This window comes from Salmo trutta, chromosome 13, assembly GCF_901001165.1.
Source record: "Salmo trutta chromosome 13, fSalTru1.1, whole genome shotgun sequence".
Classification (NCBI taxonomy): Eukaryota; Metazoa; Chordata; class Actinopteri; order Salmoniformes; family Salmonidae; genus Salmo; species Salmo trutta.
In genome coordinates, this window is record NC_042969.1 from 86,692,509 (window position 1) to 86,708,464 (window position 15,956).

Sequence of the window (15,956 nt, forward strand, 5' to 3'; positions counted from 1 at the left end):
TGTATGTTGACTTTGTCTAAACTCCTGTCTGTCTGTAGTCTGTCTGTCTGTCTGTAGTCTGTCTGTATATCTATCTATTGCTGGCAGCACTAATTCACTAAGTGAAATTCCAGGTTTGTGTAAATGTGATTCTGATTCTGGAGATTTAGTGCTGTAGTACTGTGGACCTACTATGGACCTACTGTAGTACTATGGACCTACTGTAGTACTGTGGACCTACTGTAGTACTGTGGACCTACTGGGGTAGACAACATACAGTCGACCTCCTACCTACTGTAGTACTGAATACCTACTGTAGTACTGTGGACCTACTGTAGTAGTGTATACCTACTGTAGTACTGTGGACCTACTGTAGGACTGTATACCTACTGTAGTACTGTGGACCTACTGTAGTAATGTGGACCTACTGGGGTAGACAACATACAGTCGACCTCCTACCTACTGTAGTACTGTGGACCTACTGTAGGACTGTATACCTACTGTAGTACTGTGGACCTACTGTAGTACTGTGGACCTACTGTAGGACTGTATACCTACTGTAGTACTGTGGACCTACTGTAGTAATGTGGACCTACTGGGGTAGACAACATACAGTCGACCTCCTACCTACTGTAGTACTGTGGACCTACTGTAGGACTGTGGACCTACTGTATACCTACTGTAGTACTGTGGACCTACTGTAGTACTGTGGACCTACTGTAGTACTGTGGATCTACTGTAGTACTGTGGACCTACTGTGGACCTACTGTAGTACTGTAGACCTACTGGGGTAGACAACATACAGTAGACCTCCTAGCTACTAAACTAAATGCAATACTGCCCATGTAGATCCAATGATAAACATCTTTTATCTGACTGAATGACCACTCTGCACCAGCAAACAGGTTCGCTCACACTGACTGCTGCACAACGTCAACAGAGTGAAGGAGATCAACTGAACTCAGGGGGGGGGGCGTCCATGTTCTCTCTGTAGGTTCTACCGGACATGACCAGCATCGTGTCCAAATGGCAGTCACTGACCAAGAAGGACAAAGGAGGCAAGGAAGGGAAGAAGGAAGGAGATGTCAAAGAGGAGGCAACTAAAGTTGAGCAACCTGGTAGATGTCTTATATTCTAATATATTTACAGTCAGTGGATTGTTCTCTTCCTTAGAATTATAATTCTAACTCTCTCTTCATACATCGTTGAAATAGACCTAGTCCTTAACCAATATGGCGTTTTTCCTCATTTCTATATTGTCCTGACTATAACTCTCTTTAATTGAACAAGGGGTGACTGACTGACTCTCTCCTGTCTCTCTCTTCCCGTGCGTCTGTCTGTTTGTCTGTCTCATCTGTCTGTCTGTCTGTCTGTCTTTCCCCTGTCTGTCTTTCCCCTGTCTGTCTTTCCCCTGTCTGTCTTTCCCCTGTCTGTCTTTCCCCTGTCTGTCTCCCATCTGTCTCTCCTGTCTCCTCCAGCCCCGTCAGTCCCCGAGTCTCCAGAGGTCATCCTCCTGAAGGCCCTCATCCTTCAGGTCATGTGTCTCTACCAGAAGGTGGTGCCTCATCTGGTTAGCCAGAGCAAGTTTGACTTCAGCAAGCTGCTCAAAGGTACTGCTCTGTAAACTCTATGGACGATTGATTGATCGATTGATCGATCTGTTGCTCGTTATTAGTCCTGTTAAAAATATGGAAGTTGCCGCCTTGATGTACTAACAAAATGTTAAAATCGATTGATTTGCCTTCAGTTCTATTACTACATTAACACAACTTCTGTATTATCCCATCGTTCTGAGTATCCGTACTGCTATCCAAAAGGCCTGTGAAATCATCCACTGATTGTGTCAATCTTCAGGGATCATGTCCAAGTAAATTTTAAGTTTTAACGGTATTGTATTTTGTCTCTCTCTCCAGGTATTGTGTCAGAGAAAGGTATGAGAGAGGAGGTCCCTCCTGTCCTTCAACACCAGATACTGCAACTGGCCCTGGACCTGCCGGCCAGCAAGTTCTCCTGGTTCAGAGTTCAGGTGAGACGGTTATAGATCAGGTGTGTTTGCTGTTATCACCTGGTTCAGGTGAGCATCTAGACCTGGTTCACCTGGTTCAGGGGAGCTTCTAGACCTGGTTCAGGGGAGCTTCTAGACCTGGTTCACCTGGTTCAGGGGAGCTTCTAGACCTGGTTCACCTGGTTCAGGGGAGCTTCTAGACCAGCAAGTTATCACCTGGTTTAGGTGAGCATCTAGACCTGGTTCACCTGGTTCAGGTGAGCATCTAGACCAGCAAGTTATCACCTGGTTCAGGTGAGCATCTAGACCAGCAAGTTATCACCTGGTTCAGGGGAGCATCTAGACCTGGTTCACCTGGTTCAGGGGAGCTTCTAGACTAGCAAGTTATCACCTGGTTCAGGTGAGCATCTAGACCAGCAAGTTATCACCTGGTTCAGGTGAGCATCTAGACCAGCAAGTTATCACCTGGTTCAGGGGAGCATCTAGACCAGCAAGTTATCACCTGGTTCAGGGGAGCATCTAGACCAGCAAGTTATCACCTGGTTCAGGTGAGCATCTAGACCTGGTTCACCTGGTTCAGGGGAGCTTCTAGACCTGGTTCAGGGGAGCTTCTAGACCTGGTTCAGGGGAGCTTCTAGACCTGGTTCACCTGGTTCAGGGGAGCATCTAGACCAGCAGGTTATCACCTGGTTCAGGGGAGCATTTAGACTAGCAAGTTATCACCTGGTTCAGGGGAGCTTCTAGACTAGCAAGTTATCACCTGGTTCAGGTGAGCATCTAGACCAGCAAGTTATCACCTGGTTCAGGTGAGCTTCTAGACTAGCAAGTTATCACCTGGTTCAGGTGAGCTTCTAGACTAGCAAGTTATCACCTGGTTCAGGTGAGCTTCTAGACCAGCAAGTTATCACCTGGTTCAGGGTTCAGGTTAGAATGGAGCAGACTGTAAGTGGAACTTCTAATATCCCCTATAAGGAGCATGGAACAGACCAGGGTTGTACTGTCTGCCATCTCCTAGAGGGGTTTCAAAGGAAAGGTGAGACTATGGCAACAGTAAATGGCTGTTATTTTCAGGGGCCCAACTTTGTTTTTTAGAAGTGGTAGGGACATAACCTTGCAGGGATCTGGGGGGGCTCACTCAGGTAATTTGTTAACCTCCCCTGTTATTGTAATGGTGAGAAGTTGCCAGAGGGCGCCAGGGGGCGGGCCGGTGGCGCCAGGGGGCGGGCCGGTGGCGCCAGGGGGCGGGCCGGTGGCGCCAGGGGGCGGGCCGGTGGCGCCAGGGGGCGCCGGGCGGGCCGCGGCGCCAGGTGGGGGCGGGCCGTGGCGCCAGAGGGCGCCGTGATTCATATCATTGGCCTAAGAGTGCTGTAGTGCTCTTTATACTTGTACACAATATAGCTGGATCGCCCCGTCCTACCCCCTAAGGGCCCACCGCCCTACAGCAACCCAACACACCCCACTCAGCTTTAGGATCTTAGAGAAACATTCATTATTGGTTTCAGGTGTGTTAGGTCGAAGCCAGAGTGGCAACCTCAGTCCTGGCCCAGGGCAGACCCCCCCCCCCCCCCCCCCCCCCCCAGAGCCAGGACTGAGCAGCCCAGCAGCTAGGGATTGCCTAAATAGGTATCTCCCCTGACGTGGGCATGTTGTCAATACAGACTCCTGTAGTGGTATAGTATTCCATATAGGGCATCCAAACCCTATGAAAGTTGCACAGTGTACCCTTAACATATACATGCATGCATACATACATACATACATACAGTACCGGTCAAAAGTGTGGACACACCTACTCATTCAAGTGTTTTTCTTTATTTTTGTACTATTTTCTACATTGTAGAATAATAGTGAAGACATCAACACTATGAAATAACACATATGGAACCAAGTAGTAACCCCAAAAAATAGTCACTATTTGCCTTGATGACAGCTTTGCACACTCTTGGCATTCTCTCAACCAGCTTCACCTGGAATGCTTTTCCAACAGTCTTGAAGGAGTTCCGACATATGCTGAGCACTTTTCCTTCACTCTGCGGTCCGACTCATCCCAAACCATCTCAGTTGGGTTTAGGTCGGGTAATTGTGGAAGCCAGGTCATCTGATGCAGCACTCTGCTTCTTGGTCAAATAGCCCTTACACAGCCTGGAGGTGTGTTTTGGGTCATTGTCCTGTTAAAAAAAACAACTCATAGTCCCACTAAGCCCAAACCAGCTGGGATGGCATATCGCTGCAGAGTGCTGTGGTAGCCATGCTGGTTAAGTGTGCCTTGAATTCTAAACAAATCACTGACAGTATCACCAGCAAAGCACCATCACACCTCCTCCTCCATGCTTCACGGTGGGAACCACACATGCGGAGATCATCTGTTCACCTACTCTGTGTCTCACGCTCTGAGGTGTCTGTATGATCCTTCAGCATGCCTCTTTTTGCATCACAGTGCAATAATTAAACTGGGGGGGACAAAAATGCAATTTCAGAATGTGTGTGGGGGGGGGGTCATGTCTCTCCCCACTGTCCCCATTGAAAGTTTTGTCCCTAGTTATTTGTGAAGTCTCCTTTTTATAACCTTGTAGTCATTCCATTTTGCTCCTTCTGTTGTCTCTGTCAGGATCATGTGGAGACAGGCTCTGGGGAGAAATCTGTGTTCTTCTTGCTCCTCAAGATGTTTGTGAGCAGCACCAACAGCCACCTGAAGATCTCCACCAAGAAACTGGTGGTGAAGGTGAGCAGACCTACTGCCTCAGTTCCGTCCGGGTTTCAATCACACACTGGCTTTGTCCTAGATGGCACTCCATTCCCTAACATAGTGTACTACCTTTGACCAGTGGTGTAAAGTACTTAAATAAAAATACTTTAAAGTACTACTTAAGTAGTTTTTTTGGGGTAACTTTACTATTTATATATTTTTTTACTATTTATAACTTTTACTTAACTACATTCCGAATGAAAATAATGTCTGTACATTTTCCCTGACAGCTAAAAGTACTCGTTACATTTTGAATGCTTAGCAGAACAGGAAAATGGTCAAATTCACACACTTATCAAGAGAACATCCCTGGTCGTCCCTACTGCCTCTGATCTGGAGGACTCACTAAACAGAGAACATCCCTGGTCATCCCTACTGCCTCTGATCTGGAGGACTCACTAAACAGAGATCATCCCTACTGCCACTGATCTGGAGGACTCACTAAACAGAGAACATCCCTGGTCATCCCTACTGCCTCTGATCTGGAGGACTCACTAAATAGAGAACATCCCTACTGCCTCTGATCTGGAGGACTCACTAAACAGAGAACATCCCTACTACCTCTGATCTGGAGGACTCACTAAACAGAGAACATCCCTGGTCATCCCTACTGCCTCTGATCTGGAGGACTCACTAAACAGAGAACATCCCTGGTCATCCCTACTGCCTCTGATCTGGCGGACTCACTAAACAGAGAACATCCCTGGTCATCCCTACTGCCTCTGATCTGGAGGACTCACTAAACAGAGAACATCCCTGGTCATCCCTACTGCCTCTGATCTGGAGGACTCACTAAACAGAGAACATCCCTGGTCATCCCTACTGCCTCTCATCTGGAGGACTCACTAAATAGAGAACATCCCTGGTCATCCCTACTGCCTCTGATCTGGAGGACTCACTAAACAGAGAACATCCCTGGTCATCCCTACTGCCTCTGATCTGGAGGACTCACTAAACAGAGAACATCCCTGGTCATCCCTACTGCCTCTGATCTGGAGGACTCACTAAACACAAATGCTTTGTTTGTAAATGTCTTCCCCTTGCTGTCCGTAAAATAACAAAAACGAGAAAATCGTGTTGTCTGGTTTGCTTAATATAAGGAATTTGAAGTGATTTATACTTTTACTTTTGATACTTCAGTATATTTCAAACCAAATACTTTGACTTTTACTCAAGTTGTATTTTACTGCGTGACTTTCACTTTTACGTGAATAATTTTCTATTAAGAAATCTTTTACTTTTACCCAAGTATGACAATGTAGTACTTTTTCCACCTCTGCTTTTGACCAGGGCCCATAGTGGGTCAAAAGTAGTGCCCTATATAGGGAATTTAGTATACCCACTGACTCTTGAATGTGCCCAACGTAGTAAAATGAATTGGGGTGTATTTATTAAATACATCTACAATGACTTCCTGTAAACTCCTTGGTCTCCATTGTTTGGAATTAGGTGCTGAAGGACAGTGGAGTGTTTGAGTACACCTGGTCTGAGCTGGAGCTGTGGCTGAACCACCTGGACAGACTACAACCAGACCAGCAGGACACAGTCATACACTTCCTGGAGAGGGTCAGTCACCTGGTCCACCTCCATAGAATACAGTTGGTTGATCGATTGGATCAATTGATACATCAATCAATCAGTCATAGATACTCTCAATCGATCAATCTATCGTTATGCTACGATCGTCATCATAAGTAGCATAAAATAAAAACATCGATCAACATCTTTTTACCCGAGGCCTTTCGCACTTAGGGATTGATTGATTATTTGATTGTGTTATTGATTGTTTGATTGCATTATGCTATTTATGATACAGGGTGTGTGTGTGTGTGTGTGTGTGTGTTTGTCCTCTGTGATGTGTTTATGTAACCCTGTGATGTGTTTATGTCCCCCAGGTGATGGTGTGTAACCCTGTGATGTGTTTGTGTAACCCTGTGATGTGTTTGTGTAACCCTGTGATGTGTTTATGTCCCCCAGGTGATGGTGTGTAACCCTGTGAAGTGTTTATGTCCCCAGGTGCTCATGTGTCTGGTGTGTAACCCCTACACCTACACAGACAAGGTGGCCAGTCTTGTCCAGGAGGCAGCCTACCTACAGGCCAATCTTAGCGGACAGGATGGAGACACCGCCAGCATCCCCATCTCTCACATAGACGGTTGGTGATTTACTACAGAACATCCTGTCTCTCACATAGACGGTTGGTGATTTACTACAGTACTTCCTGTCTCTCTCACATAGACGGTTGGTGATTTACTACAGTACATCCTGTCTCTCTCACATAGACGGTTGGTGATTTACTACAGTACATCCTGTCTCTCACATAGACGGTTGGTGATTTACTACACTACATCCTGTCTCTCACATAGATGGTTGGTGATTTACTACAGTACATCCTGTCTCTCTCACATAGACGGTTGGTGATTTACTACATGACATCCTGTCTCTCACATAGACGGTTGGTGATTTACTACAGTACTTCCTGTCTCTCTCACATAGACGGTTGGTGATTTACTACAGTACTTCCTGTCTCTCACATAGACGGTTGGTGATTTACTACAGTACTTCCTGTCTCTCTCACATAGACGGTTGGTGATTTACTACAGTACATCCTGTCTCTCTCACATAGACGGTTGGTGATTTACTACAGTACATCCTGTCTCTCACATAGATGGTTGGTGATTTACTACAGTACATCCTGTCTCTCTCACATAGACGGTTGGTGATTTACTACAGCACATCCTGTCTCTCTCACATAGACGGTTGGTGATTTACTACAGTACATCCTGTCTCTCTCACATAGACGGTTGGTGATTTACTACATGACATCCTGTCTCTCACATAGACGGTTGGTGATTTACTACAGTACTTCCTGTCTCTCACACATAGACGGTTGGTGATTTACTACAGTACATCCTGTCTCTCTCACATAGACGGTTGGTGATTTACTACAGTACTTCCTGTCTCTCTCACATAGACGGTTGGTGATTTACTACAGTACTTCCTGTCTCTCACATAGACGGTTGGTGATTTACTACAGTACATCCCCATTTCACACCTGTTATCTTGCACGATTCTTTCCATTCTCCTTCGACCTCTCATCAACGAGCTGTTTTCACCCACAGGACTGCCGCTGACTGGATGTTGTTTGTTTGTCGCACCGTTCTCTGTAAACCCTAGACATTGTCGTGTGTGAAAAGCCCAGGAAGTAGTTTCTGAGATACTGGAACCATTGAGCCTGGCACCGACGATACCACGCTCAGTCGCTTAGGTCACTCATTTAGCCCATTCTAACGTTCAGTGGAAAAGTAACTGAATGTCTCGATGCCTGTCTGCCTGCTTTATATAGGAAGACACGTGACTCACTGTCTGTAGGAACGAACCACTTTGGTGACAGGGTGCTGTACCTAATAAACAGGCCAACTCTGTGTGTGTGTGTGTGTGTATTCTATCCATGCAGGCTTTCTCGGGCAACCTGAGACATGAAACAGATAGGTGGGAGGGCATACAGGCTGGCGCCAATTTATTAATGCACAGTTTGCCTAAATGGGAAATGGAAACACTTAATTTTATTCAACACTAGGTTTAAAAAAAAATAAACAATTATCGACACGACAGTTAATTTGAAACGCACAGGCAATTGTCGCATGTATTTTTCTATGTGAACTTTCTAAACGTCGACAAAGCCTTGGCCTGGTGGGAAACATTGTGCTGCTGTATTTCTAGATGTGCTGGACATGGTTGACGTGATCATGGAAGGCAGCGAGGGGGAGACGGAGGAGCTGGGCCCGGCGCTTAGTGATGACCTCATCCTCCAGACCTTCCCTTTCAGTGCCGTGGTACCTGCTGTCCTGGAAGCCAGGAACAAACTACCTGCTACCTACAGAACGGAGAAAGGTAAACTACTAAAGTACTGTCTGGCGCGCTGGCTGTCTGGGTCTGGCTGACTGTCTGGCACTCTGACTGTCTGGCACTCTGTCTGTCTGGTGGACTGTCTGGCTGACTGTCTGGTGCACTGTCTGGCGGACTGTCTGGCGCGCTGGCTGTCTGGCGGACTGTCTGGCGCGCTGGCTGTCTGGCTGGCTGTCTGGGTCTGGCTGGCTGTCTGGGTCTGGCTGGCTGTCTGGGTCTGGCTGGCTGTCTGGGTCTGGCTGGCTGTCTGGGTCTGGCTGACTGTCTGGGTCTGGCTGACTGTCTGGGTCTGGCTGACTGTCTGGGTCTGGCTGGCTGGCTGTCTGGGTCTGGCTGGCTGTCTGGGTCTGGCTGGCTGGCTGTCTGGGTCTGGCTGACTGTCTGGGTCTGGCTGACTGTCTGTCTGTCTGTCTGACTGTCTGTCTGGCTGACTGACTGGCTGACTGACTGGCTGGCTGACTGGCTGGCTGACTGGCTGGCTGACTGATTGTCTGTGGCTCGTTCAAACACTCAAAGCCTTGTTTGTGTATATTCATAGATGTGTATAATGTAATGTTGTGTATTTGACCCGAGGGATGGTGTATAATGTAATGTCGTGTATTTAGGTGTGGTATACGACTACATGGCAACAGTCCTATGTGATGTGCTCCACTGTCAGAGAGACCCTCTGCCCCTCAGCCTGGCTCTTCTCCAGTACGATAAAGAGCTGAACTCCTCTGAAGACCCTGGTCCCCCCCATCACTCCATCATTCACCTTCATCACTACTACACAACATGGCTACCCCAACAGGCCCGGGATCACCTGGTCAGAACACCTCCCTCTCATCACCATCATACAGATAACTGTTATCTTGTTGAATATCAGTCTTATTACATGTAATAGTGTTATTATGTTCATAATAAGGTTATTGTGAAAGTGTTATATTATTTAATAGTGCTAATTACAACGATGATTTTATGTATCCACAACAACTTCCTGTTCTATCGTCTCTCCCTCTGTCTGACAGTTCCAGTCCTGTGAAAGCCCTTTCCATGTCTCTCCTAGTCCTGTGACCTTCACTGGTCTACTAAAGACAGCCTACACCCAAGGGGCCTCTGCCCTGCTAGAAGACTCCTTCAGACGGAGGCTAGAGAAGAGTCTGGTCACTATGGAGATGGCAGAGTATCCTGTTGCAGCCAAGCAGATCCTACTTTACATCAAAACCACTGTGGACAACTTCAGCATGGTACAGAGAAACACTCGCCTAGCCTGTATGAGCGCTGCTTTATCGAGCCGTATCTACCATGACTAGCTCCTAACACGTAGCCTCCTGTCTCTCCACCTCTCCTAACACGTAGCCTCCTGTCTCTCCACCTCTCCTAACACGTAGCCTCCTGTCTCTCCACCTCTCCTAACACGTAGCCTCCTGTCTCTCCACCTCTCCTAACACGTAGCCTCCTGTCTCTCCACCTCTCCTAACACGTAGCCTCCTGTCTCTCCACCTCTCCTAACACGTAGCCTCCTGTCTCTCCACCTCTCCTAACACGTAGCCTCCTGTCTCTCCACCTCTCCTAACACGTAGCCTCCTGTCTCTCCTAACACGCTGCCTCCTGTCTCTCCTAACACGTAGCCTCCTGTCTCTCCGTCTCTCCTAACACGTAGCCTCCTGTCTCTCCGTCTCTCCTAACACGTAGCCTCCTGTCTCTCCGTCTCTCCTAACACGTAGCCTCCTGTCTCTCCGTCTCTCCTAACACGTAGCCTCCTGTCTCTCCGTCTCTCCTAACACGTAGCCTCCTGTCTCTCCGTCTCTCCTAACACGTAGCCTCCTGTCTCTCCGTCTCTCCTAACACGTAGCCTAGCCTCCTGTCTCTCCGTCTCTCCTAACACGTAGCCTCCTGTCTCTCCGTCTCTCCTAACACGTAGCCTCCTGTCTCTCCGTCTCTCCTAACACGTAGCCTCCTGTCTCTCCGTCTCTCCTAACACGTAGCCTCCTGTCTCTCCGTCTCTCCTAACACGTAGCCTCCTGTCTCTCCGTCTCTCCTAACACGTAGCCTCCTGTCTCTCCGTCTCTCCTAACACGTAGCCTCCTGTCTCTCCGTCTCTCCTAACACGTAGCCTCCTGTCTCTCCGTCTCTCCTAACACGTAGCCTCCTGTCTCTCCTAACACGTAGCCTCCTGTCTCTCCGTCTCTCCTAACACGTAGCCTCCTGTCTCTCCGTCTCTCCTAACACGTAGCCTCCTGTCTCTCCGTCTCTCCTAACACGTAGCCTCCTGTCTCTCCGTCTCCTAACACGTAGCCTCCTGTCTCTCCGTCTCTCCTAACACGTAGCCTCCTGTCTCTCCGTCTCTCCTAACACGTAGCCTCCTGTCTCTCCGTCTCTCCTAACACGTAGCCTCCTGTCTCTCCCTCTCCTCCTAACACGTAGCCTCCTGTCTCTCCGTCTCTCCTAACACGTAGCCTCCTGTCTCTCCGTCTCTCCTAACACGTAGCCCCTGTCTATCCGTCTCTCCTAACACGTAGCCTCCTGTCTCTCCGTCTCTCCTAACACGTAGCCTCCTGTCTCTCCGTCTCTCCTAACACGTAGCCTCCTGTCTCTCCGTCTCTCCTAAAACACGTAGCCTCCTGTCTCTCCGTCTCTCCTAACACGTAGCCTCCTGTCTCTCTCCGTCTCTCCTAACACGTTAGCCTCCTGTCTCTCCGTCTCTCCTAACACGTAGCCTCCTGTCTCTCCGTCTCTCCTAACACGTAGCCTCCTGTCTCTCCGTCTCTCCTAACACGCAGCCTCCTGTCTCTCCGTCTCTCCTAACACGTAGCCTCCTGTCTCTCCGTCTCTCCTAACACGTAGCCTCCTGTCTCTCCGTCTCTCCTAACACGTAGCCTCCTGTCTCTCCGTCTCTCCTAACACGTAGCCTCCTGTCTCTCCGTCTCTCCTAACACGTAGCCTCCTGTCTCTCCGTCTCTCCTAACACGTAGCCTCCTGTCTCTCCGTCTCTCCTAACACGTAGCCTCCTGTCTCTCCGTCTCTCCTAACACGCAGCCTCCTGTCTCTCCGTCTCTCCTAACACGTAGCCTCCTGTCTCTCCGTCTCTCCTAACACGTAGCCTCCTGTCTCTCCGTCTCTCCTAACACGTAGCCTCCTGTCTCTCCGTCTCTCCTAACACGTAGCCTCCTGTCTCTCCGTCTCTCCTAACACGTAGCCTCCTGTCTCTCCGTCTCTCCTAACACGTAGCCTCCTGTCTCTCCGTCTCTCCTAACACGTAGCCTCCTGTCTCTCCGTCTCTCCTAACACGTAGCCATCCTGTCTCTCCGTCTCTCCTAACACGTAGCCTCCTGTCTCTTCCGATCTCTCCTAACACGTAGCCTCCTGTCTCTCCGTCTCTCCTAACACGTAGCCTCCTGTCTCTCCGTCTCTCCTAACACGCAGCCTCCTGTCTCTCCGTCTCTCCTAACACGTAGCCTCCTGTCTCTCCGTCTCTCCTAACACGTAGCCTCCTGTCTCTCCGTCTCTCCTAACACGTAGCCTCCTGTCTCTCCGTCTCTCCTAACACGTAGCCTCCTGTCTCTCCGTCTCTCCTAACACGTAGCCTCCTGTCTCTCCGTCTCTCCTAACACGTAGCCTCCTGTCTCTCCGTCTCTCCTAACACGTAGCCTCCTGTCTCTCCGTCTCTCCTAACACGTAGCCTCCTGTCTCTCCGTCTCTCCTAACACGTAGCCTCCTGTCTCTCCGTCTCTCCTAACACGTAGCCTCCTGTCTCTCCGTCTCTCCTAACACGCAGCCTCCTGTCTCTCCGTCTCTCCTAACACGCAGCCTCCTGTCTCTCCGTCTCTCCTAACACGCAGCCCTCCCTCTCCTAACACGCAGCCTCCTGTCTCTCCGTCTCTCCTAACACGCAGCCTCCTGTCTCTCCGTCTCTCCTAACACGCAGCCTCCTGTCTCTCCGTCTCTCCTAACACGCAGCCTCCTGTCTCTCCGTCTCTCCTAACACGCAGCCTCCTGTCTCTCCGTCTCTCCTAACACGCTGCCTCCTGTCTCTCCGTCTCTCCTAACACGCTGCCTCCTGTCTCTCCGTCTCTCCTAACACGCTGCCTCCTGTCTCTCCGTCTCTCCTAACACGCTGCCTCCTGTCTCTCCGTCTCTCCTAACACGCAGCCTCCTGTCTCTCCGTCTCTCCTAACACGCAGCCTCCTGTCTCTCCGTCTCTCCTAACACGCAGCCTCCTGTCTCTCCGTCTCTCCTAACACGCAGCCTCCTGTCTCTCCGTCTCTCCTAACACGCTGCCTCCTGTCTCTCCGTCTCTCCTAACACGCTGCCTCCTGTCTCTCCGTCTCTCCTAACACGCTGCCTCCTGTCTCTCCGTCTCTCCTAACACGCTGCCTCCTGTCTCTCCGTCTCTCCTAACACGCTGCCTCCTGTCTCTCCGTCTCTCCTAACACGCTGCCTCCTGTCTCTCCGTCTCTCCTAACACGCAGCCTCCTGTCTCTCCGTCTCTCCTAACACGCTGCCTCCTGTCTCTCCGTCTCTCCTAACACGCTGCCTCCTGTCTCTCCGTCTCTCCTAACACGCTGCCTCCTGTCTCTCCGTCTCTCCTAACACGCTGCCTCCTGTCTCTCCGTCTCTCCTAACACGCTGCCTCCTGTCTCTCCGTCTCTCCTAACACGCTGCCTCCTGTCTCTCCGTCTCTCCTAACACGCTGCCTCCTGTCTCTCCTAACACGCTGCCTCCTGTCTCTCCTAACACGCTGCCTCCTGTCTCTCCGTCTCTCCTAACACGCAGCCTCCTGTCTCTCCGTCTCTCCTAACACGCAGCCTCCTGTCTCTCCGTCTCTCCTAACACGCAGCCTCCTGTCTCTCCACCTCTCCTAACACGTAGCCTCCTGTCTCTCCTAACACGCTGCCTCCTGTCTCTCCGTCTCTCCTAACACGCAGCCTCCTGTCTCTCCGTCTCTCCTAACACGCTGCCTCCTGTCTCTCCGTCTCTCCTAACACGCTGCCTCCTGTCTCTCCACCTCTCCTAACACGTAGCCTCCTGTCTCTCCTAACACGCTGCCTCCTGTCTCTCCGTCTCTCCTAACACGCAGCCTCCTGTCTCTCCACCTCTCCTAACACGTAGCCTCCTGTCTCTCCTAACACGCTGCCTCCTGTCTCTCCTAACACGCTGCCTCCTGTCTCCTAACACGCTGCCTCCCGTCTCTCCTAACACGTAGCCTCCCGTCTCTCCTAACACGTAGCCTCCCGTCTCTCCTAACACGTAGCCTCCCGTCTCTCCTAACACGTAGCCTCCCGTCTCTCCTAACACGTAGCCTCCCGTCTCTCCTAACACGCAGCCTCCTGTCTCTCCGTCTCTCCTAACACGCAGCCTCCTGTCTCTCCGTCTCTCCTAACACGCTGCCTCCTGTCTCTCCGTCTCTCCTAACACGCTGCCTCCTGTCTCTCCGTCTCTCCTAACACGCTGCCTCCTGTCTCTCCGTCTCTCCTAACACGCTGCCTCCTGTCTCTCCGTCTCTCCTAACACGCTGCCTCCTGTCTCTCCGTCTCTCCTAACACGCTGCCTCCTGTCTCTCCGTCTCTCCTAACACGCTGCCTCCTGTCTCTCCGTCTCTCCTAACACGCTGCCTCCTGTCTCTCCGTCTCTCCTAACACGCTGCCTCCTGTCTCTCCACCTCTCCTAACACGTAGCCTCCTGTCTCTCCTAACACGCTGCCTCCTGTCTCTCCGTCTCTCCTAACACGCAGCCTCCTGTCTCTCCGTCTCTCCTAACACGCTGCCTCCTGTCTCTCCGTCTCTCCTAACACGCTGCCTCCTGTCTCTCCTAACACGCTGCCTCCTGTCTCTCCGTCTCTCCTAACACGCAGCCTCCTGTCTCTCCACCTCTCCTAACACGCAGCCTCCTGTCTCTCCACCTCTCCTAACACGTAGCCTCCTGTCTCTCCTAACACGCTGCCTCCTGTCTCTCCGTCTCTCCTAACACGCAGCCTCCTGTCTCTCCGTCTCTCCTAACACGCTGCCTCCTGTCTCTCCACCTCTCCTAACACGTAGCCTCCTGTCTCTCCTAACACGCTGCCTCCTGTCTCTCCGTCTCTCCTAACACGCAGCCTCCTGTCTCTCCACCTCTCCTAACACGCTGCCTCCTGTCTCTCCACCTCTCCTAACACGTAGCCTCCTGTCTCTCCTAACACGCTGCCTCCTGTCTCTCCTAACACGTAGCCTCCTGTCTCTCCTAACACGCTGCCTCCTGTCTCTCCTAACACGCTGCCTCCTGTCTCTCCTAACACGCTGCCTCCTGTCTCTCCTAACACGTAGCCTCCTGTCTCTCCTAACACGTAGCCTCCTGTCTCTCCTAACACGTAGCCTCCTGTCTCTCCTAACACGTAGCCTCCTGTCTCTCCTAACACGTAGCCTCCTGTCTCTCCTAACACGTAGCCTCCTGTCTCTCCTAACACGTAGCCTCCTGTCTCTCCTAACACGTAGCCTCCTGTCTCTCCTAACACGTAGCCTCCTGTCTCTCCTAACACGTAGCCTCCTGTCTCTCCTAACACGTAGCCTCCTGTCTCTCCTAACACGTAGCCTCCTGTCTCTCCTAACACGTAGCCTCCTGTCTCTCCTAACACGTAGCCTCCTGTCTCTCCTAACACGTAGCCTCCTGTCTCTCCTAACACGTAGCCTCCTGTCTCTCCGTCTCTCCTAACACGTAGCCTCCTGTCTCTCCTAACACGTAGCCTCCTGTCTCTCCTAACACGTAGCCTCCTGTCTCTCCTAACACGTAGCCTCCTGTCTCTCCTAACACGTAGCCTCCTGTCTCTCCTAACACGTAGCCTCCTGTCTCTCCTAACACGTAGCCTCCTGTCTCTCCTAACACGTAGCCTCCTGTCTCTCCTAACACGTAGCCTCCTGTCTCTCCACCTCTCCTAACACGCTGCCTCCTGTCTCTCCACAGTTGTCTAAAAACACAGGGCTGCTGGCGCTCAGTGTCCTAATGGGAGTTCTCCAGGGGTTGGTGTTGAGGCTTCAGAGCCCACAGGAACCAACTGAGGAAACCGAGGCAGAGCCCATGGTGGCTGATCAGAAGGCAGCGGAGACAGCAGAAACCATGGCTGTGGATCCCAAGGTGGCGGCAGAGACGGAGCCTATAGCTATGGACCAGGACTCAGCCACTGTAGTAGATCCAGCCAAGGCAGCAGAACCCAAAGCTGTGGACCTCCTGAATGGATCAGAGCTCTTCCTGGAGTTCAACCCGTCTTCTGAAGCGGAGGACAACCACAGCCTGGTAGGACCAGTAGCCCTTCTACTGGAGGTGGTATACCAGATATATATATATATATAGTAGTCAGAATTCCAA

At 50.8% G+C, this 15,956-nt stretch overlaps 1 protein-coding gene across 1 annotated transcript in view; it reads left to right on the forward strand.

The window, feature by feature from the left end:
- The window catches only part of urb1 (URB1 ribosome biogenesis homolog), a 53,562-nt gene that overhangs the window by 12,325 nt on the left and 25,281 nt on the right, over positions 1-15,956 (forward strand). Inside the window, exons 12-21 of the mRNA XM_029773878.1 lie at positions 974-1,097; positions 1,458-1,589; positions 1,893-2,005; positions 4,593-4,706; positions 6,180-6,296; positions 6,747-6,885; positions 8,454-8,624; positions 9,245-9,444; positions 9,647-9,865; positions 15,555-15,884. Of these exons, the coding sequence (XP_029629738.1) occupies positions 974-1,097; positions 1,458-1,589; positions 1,893-2,005; positions 4,593-4,706; positions 6,180-6,296; positions 6,747-6,885; positions 8,454-8,624; positions 9,245-9,444; positions 9,647-9,865; positions 15,555-15,884 (1,659 nt within the window). The remainder of the gene's footprint in view (positions 1-973; positions 1,098-1,457; positions 1,590-1,892; positions 2,006-4,592; positions 4,707-6,179; positions 6,297-6,746; positions 6,886-8,453; positions 8,625-9,244; positions 9,445-9,646; positions 9,866-15,554; positions 15,885-15,956) is intronic.